Source organism: Salmo salar, chromosome 11, assembly GCF_965601325.2.
Source record: "Salmo salar chromosome 11, fSalSal1, whole genome shotgun sequence".
In the NCBI taxonomy this organism is placed as follows: domain Eukaryota; kingdom Metazoa; phylum Chordata; class Actinopteri; order Salmoniformes; family Salmonidae; genus Salmo; species Salmo salar.
The window spans coordinates 19,804,318-19,826,228 of NC_138301.1; the positions used below are offsets into that span (position 1 = coordinate 19,804,318).

The following is a 21,911-nucleotide window of genomic DNA, read 5'->3' on the forward strand; positions in this document are numbered from 1 at the left end:
GTTCACTATATACAGGCCCACTGTTTGCTCCTGCAGTGAGTCACCTCTCATTGGCTGACACTATGTAACTTTGGGTTTTTTCAAACGTCAGGGGGAACTGAAATACCATGGGTGGGGTGACAACAATGATGGCCCTGTTTCTGCCCATTCATAAATATTTACTTGGGACAAGGTGCAATTCATTTACCGTTTTCCCCATCCATTTCACAAACAAGCCGTAAATTCATTGACTGCAACACTGCACAGAATGTTCTGTATGAGAATATCTGCTTCTGTATCTGACCTCCCACCACTCCCCTGTGCATGGATACATTTGACCCACAGTAAATTAACCCTGAAAAAGAAATGTTGCTACTCCATAGATGGCTAAGAGATTTGTTATTTTATACGCCATGTCACCAAAATTATTTGTATGACCAAATGCATAGATTGGTCTCCCAATGCATCAAAACATTAAGAGGATGATGACATTTTGCTTGTCAACTCTAATTATATCTCACTCAAATGTGCTGAAAATACAGAGATTAAATTGTGTAACCATGGAAAACAGGGAGCTTAATAGAGCTGAGGAAGTCCAGCTCCCTGCTCTGGTGCAGCAGAGGTTCTTTTTAGTGTGTGATGTTGTAGAGTAGACAGATCAGATGGAAGAGGGGTGCAGTGTTAAGAAAAACTCTGCTGTCTGATTGAGAGAGCCGGGAAGCCCAAGCGGCACGTGGCCTCACTTAAATATGAATGAAGAGATACCTTTCAAATTTGATTAGGTGTAATGGTACAGTAAATATAATGTCTGTGTGAAACCATTTGCATGAATTAATTCCCAAAACCTGAAGAGCAACATTGAAAAGAAATCACAATGTCATAACAACACTCTAGAACCCTGGCCAGATAATAGTCTAGGGCTGTTGAGAGGTGCAATATGACCACATAGTTAAAGTGGTTTAGCTACACAATGCTAAAAGGATGCAATCCATATTTCAAATAGATTACAGTATTGGAGCATAAAAACAGTAAAAGATCTTCGGCATAAATTATGTTTATGCCAGTCAGAGAGATAAATTCTGCAGGCTTAGATGATAGTGCCTATAAATAGTACATAGGACATTGGCAAAGGTCACCCATTTGAGTTACGTTACCGTGGGGGGATAGGAGCTTGAGAAAAGGTCAAGCATTTGTTATCACAGTGGTATTTGATTTATAGGATTCATAGGAAGTTGTGGTGGTGACATCGTGAAAGGCCACCAGCCTGCCAGTAAATAGCAAAGGACCAACCTCATTTATATTGCATAATAACGGTGTTACATACCACACTGCTATAAGTGGAAAAGGGATGATAAGAGAATATCAAGACTCAAAGTGATTGGGAGAGATGAAAATCAGTAATTCATGTTGAATCCTTATGACTTAATTAGATAAGAAATCGGCAGAGCTTCTTAAAGTAACCATGGTCAAAGTCTATTTACCATTGTTAACAGGCAAGTCATTTACAGTGAGAAAATTACCATGGATTTAAAGCTTAAATCATTTTTCATACTGTACATTCTTGGAGAAATACCCCAGCCTATGAGAGTGTGATATTATAGGCACTCTTTCACAGGGTGGCTTGTGGAGAAAACCTGCAGATTACACAGGCCAAGAAAAACACACAGCTTTCCCAGAATGCAATGCAGATACATTTATTCATGTAAACAGAACTGGACTACGTACAGTATAACATAACAAAAACACTAATACCAACAAATACAGTTAAACAATATCTTCATATAAGTCTGTAATCAGGCTCCAGCTACAGTACTAAACACGCCTACATAGTTTATCTTTTTTTACTTTTAAGGCAAGTTGACTATCCATCATAATGACCTCCCATGGAAACACAAACATACACACTGCAAGTTACTCTACACTCTAGACCTAGACTAACAGGAAAACCCAAAGAGACATTCACATTTAGATGTACTGTTCTCCTTCATTAATATACTTGATTTCCAGTATCATTGCCAAGTCTACCATGAAAGGAAATAGGTGCAATGTTGTGATGTAGCTAATAAAATATTTGAATAAAATGTTGTGACATTTAATGTGACTTAGCTAATTAAAGATCATACGAATGTTGTAAGTGGCAAATGAAAGATCAATGAAGTGTGTGAAACTGGATTTCTTCACCAGTGGGTGGTTTGTTTGGAGAAGCACAGCTGATTACTTTCCAATCACTTCTACAGCCATGTAATAACTGGGCCCTTTCTTCCCATACAGACAGTAGGGTACATACAAAAATGGATCATATTTTCTATTCACTTGCAAAGTTACAAGAAATTGTATGCTGTTTTATACTGTGTCTGTACATTTATTTTTGGTTTGGGAATACTCCTGAAGGTAATATGTAAGCTTGCAGTTATATGAAACACAGCTGCCTTAGCTAGATTTACTGTTTATAACAAGGCGATTCAATAGCTTTCATCTCCGTACCATCAATGGTAGTTTCATATTTTAATGAATAAATAGCTGTGTACGTTGGATGATTGATTTCACACTTTCCATATGGATAATACTTGTAGCACAATACAGTTGTCATACTCCATCTCACAGGAGATGGTAACATCTGATATGAATAACTCCTGTCCTGTGGTATCCACAGCAATAGTACTTCCATTCTTGATGGCCCATCAGCTCATCTGTAAGTGAATGTGTCTTTAGTCCTCCCTCTCGTTGGCACTCTGTTTGGGAGGCATTGTACACTATACACAGGCACCAGCCAGTAAACGTAACACAACTTCTTACACACACACATAAAGAACACAGACTAAACAGAAACGGGTGTGGTTAATCATCATCATTACCTGACCACCATGCCATTTCTCTCTGCATTGTTTGTCTGAAATGTGGACTATGGATGAGGTCAAAAGCTGACATTATCGTTCTTATTTTCATTAGTTGCAGAAATGTAGGAAACACACTCAGAATGCTGCCTGGCATTTGGCAGAACCCCCATGAAATTGAGTGTCTGTGGAATGGGTACAATTCAAATACTGAAATCTTCTACAAGACTGCTGCAGACTTCTAGCTCAAAGGCACTGGTGATCCCATAACAACACCGCAGAAGGTCGGATCTCTAATGTGTCGGTAAACATGGTAGCAGGCATTTACAGTGGCATTTCCTAATACTCTCTCCTAGCTCACACACTGCTGAAGATAACCTGAGAGAGGAGGGTGAGAAATGATCTCAGAGAGTGATTTTGATAGACTCACTGCAGCAGGTGGAGGTAAATAGCCCAGGGCCAATCTGCTCTGGGTTTGCTGTGTATTCAGTGATAATGGGGTGATCAGAGTGACTAGTGTTCATGAAGCAGCCGAAATGAATCTCACTTCTGAGTCCCCATAATAGTGGTAAAAGAGAAAGGGGAATATAGCTTAGAGGAGACATTTACTCTAACACCCACCCGTCCTTGTTTCCCTCTTGTTTCAACCACCAAGACAGGAGTACAAGCATGGTCAATATCACTTATGTGCCTGGTTCACTCTCACTCACTTACTGTTCTCTTTAACACTCAATCACTCACTCTCGTATTTTCCCTAAAAGCAACATAATCAACCCCTTATTCACTCCGTTCCTACTTTGCTCCCTTGTTAAGGTTGCCATAGAACACAATGAACAACGATGAGGCTGCAGATAGGTCTAAGCATCTCTTAACATCATTTGGTCAGCAACATAATGCTCATCATAATACTGGATAGTGAATGGCACTTTACCTGATGGGCAACTTTGACAACCAGTGTCTTATGAGTTTTCATATGTCTTTCAAACATCTTACATAACAAAAGACAACAGACCCACACACAAGCACACAAACATACACTCACATACTGTACAACGGTTTGAGTTCACGGTGCGTAGTTCTGGTTGTGGAGTCGTCTGTTATGGGACTAATCCCCCGCTCCACCTCCTTCCTTTAAGGTGTCCAGGCCAGTTGTGGTGCTGTACCTGGGCCTACTGGATGAAAGGCATGCGCTCCTTGTTGTCACTGTCACCTTCATGTTCTTCCTCCTCCTCACCAGCCTCACTAGTCTCTGTGCTGTCACTGGCCATCTACACAGAATACAGAACACATTGTAATTTATCCAAATACAGAATAGAGTACCAATACACAACATGTACGGTATAAACTGTATCTATAAGAAAACATCCAAAGACAAAGAACAAAGGATACAGATATTAAAGTATCTGTCCAGTGTTCCAGATTTGTTATGAAATATTACCTACAATTAATGACAATATGAATTAAATAGATTACTAATACAAAATATATATAATTAAGGATGTTAAAAAGCAGATTTTCTCTGTGTCCCTGCTTGGCGTTTCGGAAACAACACTGGCATACACTTGGATATTCAAATTAGTTCCCATGTGGAGGCACTGGGGCAGACTTCCTGAGCCTGGCTGCACTAAGTCAAATAGTATGGATGGATTCAGGATTTGGAAATGCACAATAAAACTACTAGGACACTTTACTATAACATCAATAAATGAATAAATGCACAGTGATTATAGCACAATTATGAGTCGTTTCTGTCCTTTGCTTTGTCATTATATTCCTAATATTTGTGTTGTTAGCAACCTAAATAACGTTAGCTAGCTAGGTAGTTGTGAAGCTAACTAACTAGCTACTGGCTGCTGCTACCTTTATCAGACAACAACAGCAAACTAGGTTTCCCCTTGACCTAAAACTTTTAGCTGCAAACCACAGGATTTAAAATTGAAGGAGATGGTGAGATGGTTGTTGTGTGGAGGATCTGCTTTGACTTTCTTTCTTGTTGGTTAGCCAGCTGGCTTATTTAGCATTGATAGCGAACGTTCGCATGCTAACATTAGCTAACTGCTTCTAAACAGTCAGCAGGCCAACTCTTACTAACCTAGGGTGACTACAAGTCCCGGATTGTGCGGGACAGTCCTGCAGTTTGGGCCGTTTTTCCCACATCCCACAACCAAAAAATTATGTTCTACATTTTATTAACAAATTCAAACACCACTAATTTAGATTTTTTTTTATTTGTCCCGTATTTCAGTCAGACATTCTAACCTGTCTCTTGCAGTCACTTTTCACTTATGAAAAAAAAAAATCTTTATCATAAGAATGTGGTAGTCTACTGGTGATGTTAAACACTTCTCCAATCGTTGCTGAGATCTGATATTCTGCACAGCGCAAGACGAGATGTAGACTAATGTCATAGGCCTATTGTCAACCAATCATATTTCTCAAATCCTTTCGGGCTAAATTCCAGCTAAACTTGGAGAGGACAGTTAGGCCTAACTATTTTCAAAAAGCATGCTTCTGATAAAAAACTACAAAAGTAAGTAAATAATCGTATTAGACTGAAAGATAAGGTCATTTAGTCAAACTTGTGAGGCTCTCCATGCTCATTAGTTGCACAATAAACATATTTGCTGCTACTTCACTAAATCCGATTTTAAAGTCTCCCTTCCTAGCTATTTGACCTTCCATGAGACCACCAAAAATGTTTCCTTGGCCAAATATTCCCAGATTTTCATAAAACAGCCACACATGTAGTCTCTCAATGGCATCACTAAATTTTGCGAAAAGCAAAAGCGTAGGCTAGGTGCGCTTCAATTACTTATTTGGTGCAACAGACTGCAGGGGTGTAGTGCTGCCATTACTCGGCTACTTCTCACAATGGTGCTCATTTGGTAATGTTAGATCAAAGCTGAATCAATGTCTTAGAAGATCACATAATGATTAATTCTTACTGGGCACAGACGTCAATTCATTTAATTGAAATGACATGGAAACAACGTTCATTCAACCAGTGTGTGCCAGTGGGTTAGTATTCTACATAACAAAAACAAATATAATAGCATAGTATAACGTTACTGTTACACCAAAAATACCACTTCATTTCTTATGAGATTTTAGGATGGTAAACTGAATAGTCCCCAAAAATTATCAGATGGCCAAAACTCAACAGCGCCAGAATGTGCTATGATTTAAAAAATTTAAATACAGGAAGGCTATGAATTTTAACACCTTCTGCTCTAATTTGCCCACGGAATTGGAATTCACAAAGATCTAAATGCATATTCCCATGAAACTATTTGAGATCAAATGATCGGCATGCAGACGCAGTTTGGACATTTCACTGGTAAAATGTGAAGAATTATCATTCATGATTGACAGTGCTGATGTCATGGCCTATTTTGAAATGAGGGATGCCTAAATTGGCGTTTGAGGGTATTAAAAATCTAAATGTTTCTTGAGACAATATGTGTGGGCATAGGTAGATTGCAATTGGAGGATGCATTTTATGCATATTCTATAATGATATTCAATAGGCTACATCTGGGTGGGTGTCTCGACTTCCGCCGAAGTCGGTTCCTCTCCTTGTTTGGGCGGTGCTCGGCGGTCGACGGTTTTCTAGCCATCGCCGATCCACTTTTAATTTTCCATTGGTTTTGTCTTTGTTTCCCACACACCAGGTTTTCATTTCCCAATTACTGGTTATGTATTCCCACGGGGGACCAGTACGGGGGAAAAAAAATGTATGAAATGTATGCATTCACTACTGTAAGTCGCTCTGGATAAGAGCGTCTGCTAAATGACTAAAATGTAAAATGTATGTATTTAACCCTCTGTTTCCCCCATGTCTTTGTGTGTGATTGTTCGTTGTTCAGGTCGGTATGTTTCCGGCTGTTTTTTTCCGGGTGCTGTTTTCACCCAGTGCTTTGTGGTAACCGTTATTGTTCACACATTGGTATTGTTACTTTGTGCTATTCCTTAAGTAAAGTGCGTTATTCACTCATCTCTGCTCTCCTGCGCCTAACTTCATGCACCAGCTACACCTACCGCCTGACAGTGGGATGGGGACATGCTGCTAAATGTTTTTATTCATGAAGGCAACTGTCTCGCGAATGTCCCGCAAAATCATCCTGTTGTCCCGCATTTGGGTATTTTAATTGTGGTCTACCTATACAAACCACATCATTTGAAATAGAAGTGACAGGTGAGATAGTTGTTACATAGGCGTTGTCCTTTTTGCTAACACCAGCTGTGGATTGCTCGGCTTGCTAGCTATCTTGCTTGTGTGCAGTGAGTGTGTATTACTGAGCACGTGCCTCCCATTATCTCAAGAATGATCCTTCACCCCACTGGAAAATAAAAACAAAAAAGGCAAAAGCTGCTGGACCAATCACATATGGCCCAAGCAAATTTCAAGCATTACATTTTATTTTTTGAAGTAATTTTTTTAAATACAATTAAAAGCGTTTGAGATGGGGTTTTACTGGACAGTTACTTTAAACGTATCAACATTGAATGAAATTTTTTTTCAACGCTGCTCAGGCTTTTGTTTCTTATGTTTGCTGCTCCAAATGGGGACGCTGACATTCCCGGGTCACTATAGAAACCAGTGCCATTGGAAGATATCATATTCATTGTTATCAGACTTAGTTTTATCTAGGAACCTCAAACCTAACCATGTGTTAATTTGGCCAAGAGTTCTCCAGGGATAAATTGCTCACTGTGGTGAGTCATGATGCTATTTAATCATTTCCTTTTTCCTCAAGGTTTTTCAAACTTGTTGAATGCATGTGCAATTTTAGACCACTTAGCAATATCTTGTTTTTGTAAAAAAAAAAGGTCAGGGTTGTGTACGTACCAAAGGAGTGGGAGACTTCTCCACATCCAGGATTAGCTTTCCTATGTTGCCCCTGTCGTGGATCCTCTGCATGGCTTCTTTTACCTGGGGTTCAAACACAATAACCAATCAGACCAAACACTGACTGTCACATAAAATCAATGTCAGTAATAACAATATATACCATATAGTTTAGACATTCGATCCCCCAAAATACAGCTTGTGATTTTGTTTGGGAGCTGTATGTGAAGTTCTGAATAGAGTGCATGCAGTTTTAGGCACTGCACATTAGGTGGCAGTGGTGACACAGCAAGCCCATGAAAAACATAGCGACAGAGTGTGACTTATGTGCACAGAGGAGTAGACGTTGCAATCGGGGTGATAAGGGTTTGCATTTCTCTTCACAACAACTTCAAAACTACATTTAACAGCATCTTCCATCCAAACTCTTGTAATAGGAGCCAGCTAAAAATCACATTCTTAAATCACAGTCCACATTGTCTGCAGAACTGAATGCTATTATGCTGTGCAAATAGCCTGACTAACAACGGAGTGTTTAAAAAAACGTATAGGTGCAGTGAAATGTGTTGTTTTACAGGGTTAGCCATAGTACAATCTTCATACATAACCTAAGAAATTACAGTCAACAACCACAATTAATTGGTGTTCAGATTCCAAACTCAACCAATCACACGACCAGTGTCAGTACACGCTCTCATTTAGAATGATCAGAGTGTTATTATCTGAGTGGAACAGTTGCTACATGTGCTAAGCTGAAGGCCATGTTTTAAAGTGTTACTGCCTGTTCATTCTGCTGGGTGGAAGTGAGAGGTCAAACATTCCACTTCCCAGACAGACAGTAACTTTGAAGCACACACTGGTTCTCTCTCAAATAAATCAGTGCAGGTCACTGTATAATCATTCAGTCAGTCATCTGAGCCAGCACACATTTAACACAGCCAGGATGTGCACAAAGCATGACGATCATCACACCATTTCACAGGACTGAAAAATACGTGTCATTTCTAGAATAGTGTATTTTGCATATTGCGTGCCGTGGTCTGGTGGCTTTTCTGAATTGATATACATGGCCGGAGAAGATTAGCGTCCCTGTCCTTCATCTAGCCAGACTCAGTCAATACCCAAACCCTCCGTCAGAGCTCATGACATTTACAGATGATTGGAACTGCTTCCCACCCGCCTAAAAAAAAAGGTGCTGCAAGTGTATTCCTCCTACTTCTAAGGAGGTCAACCCTGCCACGAAAAATACTTTTCATCACACCATTTCACAGTATGACATATAGCATGATGAGATGACCTATAATGATTACTTCCTCTAAGTCAATGCCACTGGAGACCACTTTAGGGCTGCCCTTCCAAGTATTCTTACCTTACTGTCAGACTCCATTTTAAATTTGCATCTCTGCCTCTATACTCTTTGTTCTATGTGGTGACGTTTCACCAATCCCAATGTTTCAGTGCTCAAAGCACACCACTCCCCATGCTCCCTATCACCTGTTGCTACGTAGAGCAGAGAAGGGATATCTGAGACCAGTCTGCCCTGATGCATCTCAGGGATATTGCCTGTATGCTCAGTGTGATTACTGCAGAATGAATCCATTTACAGCAGTCCATGGCCAGACGAGCACAATAAAATGCATCACTGAGAGAGCAGTTCAAAATATATCTTTCAAGGCACTGTGCATTTTCAAAGTCATATCCGTATAATGGAGCAATTGTCTTTGAATGTTTTGAAAGGAAGCAACTGAAAGTCATGAGTAGGCACCCATTACATTACTGTAATATCTTTAGCATGGAAATGTATCAGAGGTAACATTTCTACAATGATTCTGAAATCCATTGAGCACATGTTGTGTTTTCCCTGATTGTGGGTTGTTTCATTCCCCTAGGGGTTGGATAGATCTCTAATTTCCTTTAATTCATCCCTGGTCATTTCTAATGGCAGTAGTGTTTGCATTACCAGAAACCCACTTGAGAACACAATTAGGAAAATGAGTGTACCAAGAATCAATCCTGCAGTCAAATACGAGATGCACTAGAAGGCTCTGTGATGCTGTAATTCAACATGATGCACTCTGCAATGGAAAACATGAGTCACATGGCTCTACAGTGCGACCATTTTACTTGCATATGTACCTAAATATTTTGCTGTGTGACCTGGAATTTTAATATAGGAGCACCAGTGCGCTTAGAATAGAGTCACCCTGATGATAATTGTTGCAATGATTCCTTCACTGTACCACAGGCCCTGGGTGCCACGGAGTATACGCTTGCACCATTACTACAAAGAAAACTGCTTGTTACCTCAAATATTTTTAATTGTGCTCTTAAATTTCTTTGTGCTCCAAAATGTTTCAACTTAGGCACACACGTGCTCCCTGTAAAAAAGGTCAGCGTAGAGCCTTGAGTCACATCCCTCCCTGTACGTAAACAATTATCAGCATGTGAAAAATGATCATTCATAATGTTCACCATAAATCTAATACATGCTTACTAACTTCAGCCACATACAATATCCCAGTGTGCAATAGCTTGTTAAAATTGTGTTTTCAATGACCAGTGACTCAAACTGGAGACTGGCTGCTTTAGTAGTGGCAGCAGTGAGCCACTCCAACCTGATGGGTGGTGGGTTGTGGAATTAGATCTAATCCCCATGTTATTTCTCCTACAACATTACATTTAAGTCATTTAGCAGACGCTCTTATCCAGAGCGACTTACAAATTGGTGCATTCACCTTATGATATCCAGTGGAACAACCACTTTACAATAGTGCATCTAAATCTTTTAAGGGGGGGGGGGGGGTTAGAAGGATTACTTTATCCTATCCTAGGTATTCCTTAAAGAGGTGGGGTTTCAGGTGTCTCAGGAAGGTGGTGATTGACTCCGCTGTCCTGGCGTCGTGAGGGAGCTTGTTCCACCATTGGGGTGCCAGAGCAGCGAACAGTTTTGACTGGGCTGAGCGGGAACTGTGCTTCCTCAGAGGTAGGGGGGCCAGCAGGCCAGAGGTGGATGAACGCAGTGCCCTTGTTTGGGTGTAGGGCCTGATCAGAGCCTGAAGGTATGGAGGTGCCGTTCCCTTCACAGCTCCGTAGGCAATCACCATGGTCTTGTAGCGGATGCGAGCATCAACTGGAAGCCAGTGGAGAGAGCGGAGGAGCGGGGTGACGTGAGAGAACTTGGGAAGGTTGAACACCATACAACTCCAACAGGATTTACCAGACTTGAGTAGCACTGATGTTTGAAGTTGGAACAATAACTATTTTCTTTTCTTTCAAGACTAAAAACTGATATAATCTAAAATGTCTTTTGAGTGAGACCATTTTATCCAGTTTGAATGGCAAATATATTTTGCCTTGGGATATCCAAGTGGCGTGCTATCCAGACAGTACTCAGTACTCAGGTACACCATGAGAAAACCATTTCTACCAGGTAGGTGCACCAATCTCTGTCCATACATAAATGATGATGCTAGTAAATAAATTATGTTATGGGAAAAAGTGGGATCATAAATACAGCCTTGTGAGGTCATACAGTTACTGTGATTCAGTGGATCCCTCCATTTCTGACAAATCTTGCCTCAGCATTTTCCTACAAGCCACTGCAAACAGAGTACTTTCAATGTGAGAAAGTTGTGTTGGTTTGGACGGCTGTGATACCTTACTACCACATGGTTAATCCATCCCCCACCTCATCTCCACCCCCACCTCCCATCTCTTAATCTTTAGGTTCCTTTGTTAAAGAAGATTTCGATTTAAGGCGCCCGCATGCTTCACATCCGAAACAGTTTGGAACAGTTTGTGCATATATTATGACAACATTTTGTGACGTTTTTGTTCGGCAAGGGTTTTTTCGCATGTTCGTGCACCCAAAAAATATCTTGAGGCAAGCCGAAGTCGGTAGCCGAAGTCTACGCCCCTTTGTCAATGATTGGTCAACATTAGGGATTCTTGAATGACAACAAACAGTTAATTGATGAGAGACGAATCGTTTTCATGCAATTTTTTTTACTTGAGATATACTGAACAAAAAATCTTAGTTAGATGTAAAATTGCACGATTTGGCAAAAACATACAAAATAATTCTGACTATTTTGAGGAAGTGTATCTTGGCTACAGCGTCTCAAGATGGACAAACAGTAGTATTGACACTTTTTTATCATTTTTCAAGCAAAGGTCTTTTAATGGAGTATGCAAGCACACTCGTTCGGTTCGCATGCGGAAGGCTTAAGGGTATTGAGTCTTTTCATGGGCTGAGGAGGGTGGAAGGAACTCAAGCATGAAACCAGAATAACATAATCCAGACTGTGAACCAGCAGTCTGTGCCAGTGTTTGTTCCTGTGTTCAAAGCCGTTATGAGAGTTACTGCATTAGAAATGATGTATACTATAAAGTCATTCAATAACTATGCTGGAAGGTAGAGGGGTTTCATGGAAAAGGGTAATGTGATTACTCTCTGATCTCGCTCATTAAAACTCATGGGGATCTACATAATCACTACATGGGAATAGTTCAACCCCTCAGAGATGATGACCGTGGACGGCCTATATCACTGTTCTCATTACCATGGTACACACAGACAATGTACCTCTTTGTCTGGATCCCATTGTTTCCAAAACATTCTTTAGTTAAAGGAAATGACGTAGCCTAAAGCAGAAGTAGGTCAGGGACTGTTAATGTGATGTTAATTAACAATGATGGAGAATTGTGGCTGGTTGGAGAGTCGGTAGGGGGTAAATTGTGAAGCAGGCACATATCTGAGAACCAGCAAGAAGGCTCCGCCATGCTTTATCCATGGTGAACCCCTACTGTACTCCCTGTCTAGATCCCGATTACACCCTAATTGGCCAAGACACTCCAAGTTAGACAGGCAATGCTGCTTGGGTATCCAGGCAACCTCTCCTTCATTCTATCCTGAAGACACACCCTCCACCCTCTCCAGCCAGGCGAGAACCGTTTTCCAGGCTCAGCATTTACACGAACCAACGCCCCCTGAATTCTCATCCCACGCACACAAGCAACGGGAGTCTTTGCCCCTGGCTTGCCACCCCACTTCCCTTTAATGAGGCTCTTCATGGGCTGTGGTTCCAGAGAATACCCTGCATTTCATGCCAAACCTCACTGACCAGCGGAGGACAGTGTTCCCAGGAGAAATACAAAACATCTCATAAACACACCTCTCTCTTTCTATCTCATACAAAGCTGAAACTCACATGCTGCACGATATCCTCCCAAGACAACATCACGGTGAGCTCCACAGACAGCTACAGTATCTGTCCTCCCACAACTGCTGACAATTGCGCAACTCATTTCACCAACAAACCACAAAAATAACTTCCGAATGGACTTCACAGAACTCACTTGGAAAAATGACGGAAAAGCTTCTGCTTACACAACCAGGTATGGCTGCATCCCGGTGGTATCCCCGCGATGTTAAACAGTCATATCTTGGAATTCCTTTCTGAGACCATGCCAGAAGTAGTATTGTGATTTGTCGTACCGGTGAGTGCCAAGCCTATGAGGATCAGAAGGCCCTTTCCGAAAACGCATCGTCAGGCTTGATAAATTACTTAACATTCTTTATCAGGCAGCCGTAATCTGAATGTTTAGCAGAGAGCGGTCCTCCCAGATGAATGTGGGCAGCTGGTTAATGAACAGATCCTCCTCCCACAGCAGGAAAAGGCCACGGAATCCCACACCAGCCTCACACAGGAGATCGATCTCTAGGCACACAGCTACTCTCACAACTTCTAATCGCATCCAACATTGACAAGACCCCAAATGACAGGAAAGGCAGAAATTCTGAAGGTCTGGAGAAGACGATTACATTGTCAGGCATATTATAGCTGGTTCAGGCGGAGGTGTGTAATGGGAATTTGAATGTTTGTGCTTATAACTATTTTCTGTGTTCTATTCATGTGCTGTTCTATAAACCAATGTCTGTGTTCATGCAAGTGGTTGACTGAACAAATCCTCCTCTTATCAGTAACTGCAATTTGGCAGCACGCCCAGACGTTGTTTTGAGAACGAACAAACGATATCTCAGTTAAGGTCTCAGCTTAGAGAGGAGAAGCCTCGTGAGGTGTTGGTCTGTCACATGTTATGAAACAGCATTGGTCGGTCCCATGAATGAAACAAAACGGTAATGATTCATTAATTATGCTAAATCATGCAAATATAACTGGTCTGTGTATAGCTGTATATAAGACAACTGGGACTGCCCAGGAAGAGCTTCTGACAGACATGTGTTCTATGGTGCATTGAGTTGGTTGGAACCTCTCCAGCGCGCTGACAATAAACAATGATTCATTTAAGATTGAGTTTGAGTGTCCCTGTGTAAGAATTTTTCCACGACAGACGTTTGTAGCATAGGAAATTGCTTGAGAGCAAGAGAGGTAACCAAAGCCATAGCATCAATAGACCTGTGTTACAACCGCTTTATAACGGAAAATATTTTTTCACCATGCAAAAAAGACCTCCCTTTGTGCCACCAAATAACTGAATCCTGTCACCATGTGAGCTAGAGTGAATCTAAAATCTGAAAAGAAAATGCTGACATGGAGAAGATGGATGTGGGTTCCCAATACCTTCAATGTGTTTATGGTGGCCAGTGTGGCCAAGTTCTTTTCAGATCATTGTCCCACAACAACAAAAGTAGGTTTTCATTGAATTTGGCAAGGCTGCTGTTCTATGGTGTGCTAGTAAGAGGACAAAGCATATGTTCCTTTTAAAATACAGTGCCTTCAATGTATTCATACCCCTTGACTTACTCCACATGTTCTTGCCTGAATTCAAAAAGGACTAAATAGCATTTTTTCATAACCATCTACACACAATACCCCATAATGACAAAGTGAAAACATGGTTTTAGATATATACACTACCGTTCAAAAGTTTGGGGTCACTTAGAAATGTCCTTGATTTTAATCAGAACAACAGTTTTCAGCTGTGCTAACATAATTGTGAAAGGGTTTTCTAATGATCAGTTAGCCTTTTAAAATGATAAACTTGGATTTGCTAACACAACGTGCCATTGGAACATAGGAGTGATGGTTGCTGATAATGGGCCTCTGTACGCCTATGTAGATATTCCATAAAAAATCTACAATTTCCAGCAACAAAAGTCATTTACAACATTAACAATGTCTACACTGTATTTCTGATCAATTTGATGTTATTTTAATGGACAAAAAAAATGCTTTTCTTTCAAGAACAAGGACATTTCTAAGTGACCCCAAACATTTGAACGGTGTATATATACTGCTCAAAAAAATAAAGGGAACACTAAAATAACACATCCTAGATCTGAATGAATGAAATAATCTTATTAAATACTTTTTTCTTTACATAGTTGAATGTGCTGACAACAAAATCACACAAAAATAATCAATGGAAATCCAATTTATCAACCCATGGAGGTCTGGATTTGGAGTCACACTCAAAATTAAAGTGGAAAACCACACTACAGGCTGATCCAACTTTGATGTAATGTCCTTAAAACAAGTCAAAATGAGGCTCAGTAGTGTGTGTGGCCTCCACGTGCCTGTATGACCTCCCTACAACGCCTGGGCATGCTCCTGATGAGGTGGCGGATGGTCTCCTGAGGGATCTCCTCCCAGACCTGGACTAAAGCATCCGCCAACTCCTGTACAGTCTGTGGTGCAACGTGGCGGTGGTGGATGGAGCGAGACATGATGTCCCAGATGTGCTCAATTGGATTCAGGTCTGGGGAACGGGCGGGCCAGTCCATAGCATCAATGCCTTCCTCTTGCAGGAACTGCTGACACACTCCAGCCACATGAGGTCTAGCATTGTTTGCATTAGGAGGAACCCAGGGCCAACCGCACCTGCATATGGTCTCACAAGGGGTCTGAGGATCTCATTTTGGTATCTAATGGCAGTCAGGCTACCTCTGGCATGCACATGGAGGGCTGTGCGGCCCCCCAAAGAAATGCCACCCCACACCATGACTGACCCACCACCAAACCGGTCATGCTGGAGGATGTTGCAGGCAGCAGAACGTTCTCCACGGCGTCTCCAGACTCTGTCACGTCTGTCACGTGCTCAGTGTGAACCTGCTTCATCTGTGAAGAGCACAGGGCACCAGTAGCGAATTTGCCAATCTTGGTGTTCTCTGGCAAATGCCAAACGTCCTGCACGGTGTTGGGCTGTAAGCACAACCCCCACCTGTGGACGTCGGGCACTCATACCACCCTCATGGAGTCTGTTTCTGACCGTTTGAGCAGACACATGCACATTTGTGGCCTGCTGGAGGACATTTTGCAGGGCTCTGGCAGTGTTCCTCCTGCTCCTCCTTGCACAAAGGCGGAGGTAGCGGTCCTGCTGCTGGGTTGTTGCCCTCCTACGGCCTCCTCCACATCTCCTGATGTACTGGCCTGTCTCCTGGTAGTGCCTCCATGCTCTGGACACTACGCTGACAGACACAGCAAACCTTCTTACCATAGCTCGCATTGATGTGCCATCCTGGATGAGCTGCACTACCTGAGCCACTTGTGTGGGTTGTAGACTCCGTCTCATGCTACCACTAGAGTGAAAGCACCGCCAGCATTCAAAAGTGACCAAAACATCAGCCAGGAAGCATAGGAACTGAGAAGTGGTCTGTGGTCACCACCTGCAGAACCACTCCTTTATTGGGGGTGTCTTGCTAATTGCCTATAATTTCCAACTATTGTCTATTCTATTCTATTCTATGAAGCTAGCTAGCTAACGAAGAACAACAAAGAATATCTAGTTAACAGAAGAAAAGAAAGAGAAAATCAGGACAGAAGAAAAAGGATATCAAAGTGAAACAGTTCTCTAAAGACACAAGAGACAATAATACAAGAAACAACACTTCTGTAGCTTGTCAACTATGTGTCTGTCTATCCCGGTTCTCTCCCCTCTGCACAGGCCATACAAACGCTTCACACCGCGTGGCCGCTGCCACTCTAACCTGGTGGTCCCAGCGCGCACGACCCACATGGAGTTCCAGGTCTCCGGCAGCCTCTGGAACTGCCGGTCTGCAGCCAACAAGGCTGTGTTCATCTCAGCCTATGCTACCCTCCAGTCCCTAGACTTCCTGGCGCTGACGGAAACATGGATTACCACAGATAACACTGCTACTCCTACTGCTCTCTCTTCGTCTGCCCACGTGTTCTCGCATACCCCTAGAGCATCGAGCCAGCGGGGTGGTGGCACTGGAATCCTCATCTCTCCCAATTGGACATTCTCTCTTTCTCCCCTGACCCATCTGTCTATCTCCTCATTTGAATTCCATGCTGTCACAGTTACCAGCCCTTTCAAGCTTAACATCCTTATCATTTATCGCCCTCCAGGTTCCCTTGGAGAGTTCATCAATGAGCTTGACGCCTTGATAAGTTCCTTTCCTGAGGATGGCTCACCTCTCACAGTTCTGGGTGACTTTAACCTCCCCACGTCTACCTTTGACTCATTCCTCTCTGCCTCCTTCTTTCCACTCCTCTCCTCTTTTGACCTCACCCTCTCACCTTCCCCCCCTACTCACAAGGCAGGCAATACGCTTGACCTCATCTTTACTAGATGCTGTTCTTCCACTAATCTCATTGCAACTCCCCTCCAAATCTCAGACCACTACCTTGTATCCTTTTCCCTCTTGCTCTCATCCAACACTTCTCACTCTGCCCCTACTCGGATGGTATTGCGCCGTCCCAACCTTCGCTCTCTCTCTCCCGCTACTCTCTCCTCTTCCATCCTATCATCTCTTCCCTCTGCTCAAACCTTCTCCAACCTATCTCCTGATTCTGCCTCCTCAACCCTCCTCTCCTCCCTTTCTGCATCCTTTGATTTTCTCTGTCCCCTATCCTCCAGGCCGGCTCGGTCCTCCCCTCCTGCTCCGTGGCTCGACGACTCACTACGAGCTCACAGAACAGGGCTCCGGGCAGCCGAGCGGAAATGGAGGAAAACTCGCCTCCCTGCGGACCTGGCATCCTTTCACTCACTCCTCTCTACATTCTCCTCTTCTGTCTCTGCTGCTAAAGCCACTTTCTACCACTCTAAATTCCAAGCATCTGCCTCTAACCCTAGAAAGCTCTTTGCTACCTTCTCCTCCCTCCTGAATCCTCCTCCCCCTCCCCCCCCCCTCCTCCCTCTCTGCGGATGACTTCGTCAACCATTTTGAAAAGAAGGTTGACGATATCCGATCCTCGTTTGCTAAGTCAAACGACACCGCTGGTCCTGCTCACACTGCCCTACCCTGTGCTTTGACCTCTTTCTCCCCTCTCTCTCCAGATGAAATCTCGCGTCTTGTGACGGCCGGCCGCCCAACAACCTGCCCACTTGACCCTATCCCCTCCTCTCTTCTCCAGACCATTTCCGTAGACCTTCTCCCCTACCTCACCTCGCTCATCAACTCATCCTTAACCGCTGGCTACGTCCCTTCCGTCTTCAAGAGAGCGAGAGTTGCACCCCTTCTGAAAAAACCTACACTCGATCCCTCCGATGTCAACAACTACAGACCAGTATCGCTTCTTTCTTGTCTCTCCAAAACTCTTGAACGTGCCGTCCTTGGCCAGCTCTCCTGCTATCTCTCTCAGAATGACCTTCTTGATCCTAATCAGTCAGGTTTCAAGACTGGGCATTCAACTGAGATTGCTCTTCTCTGTGTCACGGAGGCTTTCCGCACTGCTAAAGCTAACTCTCTCTCCTCTGCTCTCATCCTTCTAGACCTATCTGCTGCCTTTGATACTGTGAACCATCAGATCCTCCTCTCCACCCTCTCCGGGTTGGGCATCTCCGGCGCGGCCCACGCTTGGATTGCGTCCTACCTGACAGGTCGCTCCTACCAGGTGGCGTGGCGAGAATCTGTCTCCGCACCATGCGCTCTCACCACTGGTGTCCCCCAGGGCTCTGTTCTAGGCCCTCTCCTATTCTCGCTATACACCAAGTCACTTGGCTCTGTCATATCCTCACATGGTCTCTCCTATCATTGCTATGCAGACGACACACAACTAATCTTCTCCTTTCCACCTTCTGATAACCAGGCGGCGAATCGCATCTCTGCATGTCTGTCAGACATATCAGTGTGGATGACGGATCACCACCTCAAGCTGAACCTCGGCAAGACGGAGCTGCTCTTCCTCCCGGGGAAGGACTGCCCGTTCCATGATCTCGCCATCACGGTTGACAACTCCCTTGTGTCCTCCTCCCAGAGTGCTAAGAACCTTGGCGTGATCCTGGAGAACACCCTGTCGTTCTCCACTAACATCAAGGCGGTGACCCGATCCTGTAGGTTCATGCTCTACAACATTCGCAGAGTACGACCCTGCCTCACAGAGGAAGCGGCGCAGGTCCTAATCCAGGCACTTGTCATCTCCCGTCTGGATTACTGCAACTCGCTGTTGGCTGGGCTCCCTGCCTGTGCCATTAAACCCCTACAACTCATCCAGAACGCCGCAGCCCGTCTGGTGTTCAACCTTCCCAAGTTCTCTCACGTCACCCCGCTCCTCCACTCTCTCCACTGGCTTCCAGTTGAAGCTCGCATCCGCTACAAGACCATGGTGATTGCCTACGGAGCTGTGAAGGGAACGGCACCTCCATACCTTCAGGCTCTGATCAGGCCCTACACCCAAACAAGGGCACTGCGTTCATCCACCTCTGTCCTGCTGGCCCCCCTACCTCTGAGGAAGCACAGTTCCCGCTCAGCCCAGTCAAAACTGTTCGCTGCTCTGGCACCCCAATGGTGGAACAAGCTCCCTCACGACGCCAGGACAGCGGAGTCAATCACCACCTTCCGTAGACACCTGAAACCCCACCTCTTTAAGGAATACCTGGGATAGGATATAGTAATCCTTCTAACCCCCCCCCCCCCCCAAAAAAAAAGATATAGATGTACTATTGTAAAGTGGTTGTTCCACTGGATATCATAAGGTGAATGCACCAATTTGTAAGTCGCTCTGGATAAGAGCGTCTGCTAAATGACTTAAATGTAATGTAATGTATTCCATTTGCACAACAGCATGTGACATTTATTGTCAATCAGTGTTGCTTCCTTAGTGGACAGTTTGATTTCACAGAAGTGTGATTGACTTGGAGTTACATTGTGTTGTTTAAGTGTTCCCTTTATTTTTTGAGCAGTGTATATTTTTTTAAATATCTCATTTACATAAGTATTCACACCACTGAGTCATTACATGTTATAATCACCTTTGGCAGCGTTTACAGCTGTGAGTCTTTCTGGGTAAATCTCTAAGAACTTTGCACAACTGGATTGTACAATATTTGCCCATTATTCTTTTCAGAATTCTTCAAGCTTTGTCAAATTGGTTGTTAATCATTTCTAGACAAGTAACTCAGCCACTCAGGAACATTCACTGTCTTCTTGGTAAGCAACTCCAGTGTATATTTGGCCTTGTGTTTTAGGTTATTGTGCTGCTGAAAGGTAAATTAATCTCCCAGTGTCTGGTGGAAAGCAGACTGAAGCAGGTTTTCCTCTAGGATTTTGCCTGTGCTTATCTCCATTGAGTTTATTTTGTATCCTGAAAAACTCCCCAGTCCTTAATGATTACAAGCATACCCATAACATGATGCAGCCACCACTACTAAACATTTTGAAAAACATAATTCCACTCCACTAATAACATTAATGTCTATCATTTCACATGTTTATGAACAATTCACCAATACGAGTCAGCCATCCATTTTCCTCCATGTATTACAGATGAACAGATAACAGCAAACAACCTTTTCTGGAGGCTTCAGTTCCTTCTACCATTTGGGCACATTCAGCTTACACAGCTGCCTACTACAAGAGGAAAGGACTGTTCATCATGCTGTCTTACACAGGCCAGGTTTGCCAGGTGCGAGGTCATTAAATCAACAAGCGTAGCTAAGGCCAAGACTTAAGAGCCTTAATTTACATGATAGTGGTAATAGAAAGGTGCAGGAGCCAGAGCAAACATGGGGTGAATGACAACAGCCATTTGAATCACTGGAATAAACAGGAATGATCAGACCATGTGGTGGAATCAGTAGCTAACAATGATAGCAACCCATAATACATGCCTGTCTTAGCACGGCTCATTTCAGTGTGTCAGAGAGCCCACATGCTGCTGATAGATTTCACAGTCCTACAGGTCACTGGTGAGTGAAAATGGCTCTAGGGTGTCATAACAGGGTGTGGCAGCCTGGTTACTCTCTTCCCACCCCCACGTTCGGAGAGATCCCTGGCTACACTCTGGTCTGTTTATCAATGCAGGGCCTTGGTTCCTATGGCAACAGTGCCAAGCTTGGCTCAGCCGGGGAGGTAACGCCAGATCTGGTGTGGCCAAACCGAGAGCTGTGCCGTGATATACAACCACATAGTACTAATGCTGTAGCTCAGTTAGCGACACGAGACAGCCGAGCAGGAGTCCACTGGGCAACAAGTAGCGACAGAAAAGGTGCTGTGTTGAGAATACTTCTTGGCTGTAGGATAGGATACAGACGACAGCATTAAAGCATTGAAAGTGTGGTTCAGGCTTGTGTTACACACGGTTTTGGTGACAGCTCAGCAGAGTTTAACCATGACAGCCTCATTAATGAGAAATCGAAACATATTTCCAGGACAAGGTGGACTAGTGAATCTACTGAGGCTTGGGTTATCTGTAGCCTGGCTACGGTGGTAGTACATCCTGAGTAATGCCAGTGTCAGTAATGGCCTTCTGCCTGATAGGCTGGTGAGGGGAAAACACTGCTGGTGCTGAGTTTTAACAAGTGCTGTCTGAGAGGACCATAAATCAGATTGTCCAGAGCTGCCTGGCTGCCTTGCCTGCCTTCTGCCAATGCCAGATCTGAGGTGTCAGGGAGCAGAGTGGAACAGCCAAGCTGGTTGGGAGGGAGAGCTCGGCAACAACAGTAAACAACTGTCCGAAAACAACCGATATGCATTCAGGTGTCAGGTCACTGACAATTCCTAGGCAACAGACAAATGGATGTGGCCCAAGGTAAAAAAGCATACTAGAGTTGTGTTTCTGGAGGGGTGTTCATTTCCTGGAGTGCCGTGAAAGACTGACTAGTTTGGAGGAGCAGGATACAGCTGGTTGATGTGCATCTCTAGGGGGGAGCTTTGTGCATTCTCTGGCTGCATTCCTCTAATAGCCCCCTCAACTTCACTATGGACCTCTCCAGGACTTCACTTGACTCACGGCACAGAGAGAATTGCCTCTGTGATGCTCAGGGCATTCAGAAATAGTTTCTAGTAATTGAAGTCTGTGGCTTCAAAGCCGTTCTCCAAGACA

At 43.6% G+C, this 21,911-nt stretch overlaps 1 protein-coding gene across 1 annotated transcript in view; it reads right to left on the reverse strand.

Annotated features, from left to right (window-relative positions):
- Positions 1-1,657: 1,657 nt before the first annotated feature.
- The window catches only part of LOC106562097 (putative NADPH-dependent quinone oxidoreductase VAT1L), a 36,909-nt gene continuing 16,655 nt past the window's right edge, over positions 1,658-21,911 (reverse strand). Inside the window, exons 8-9 of the mRNA XM_082957785.1 lie at positions 7,663-7,746; positions 1,658-4,081 (exon numbers count right to left, since the gene is read on the reverse strand). Of these exons, the coding sequence (XP_082813911.1) occupies positions 3,983-4,081; positions 7,663-7,746 (183 nt within the window). The 3' untranslated portion in view covers positions 1,658-3,982. The remainder of the gene's footprint in view (positions 4,082-7,662; positions 7,747-21,911) is intronic.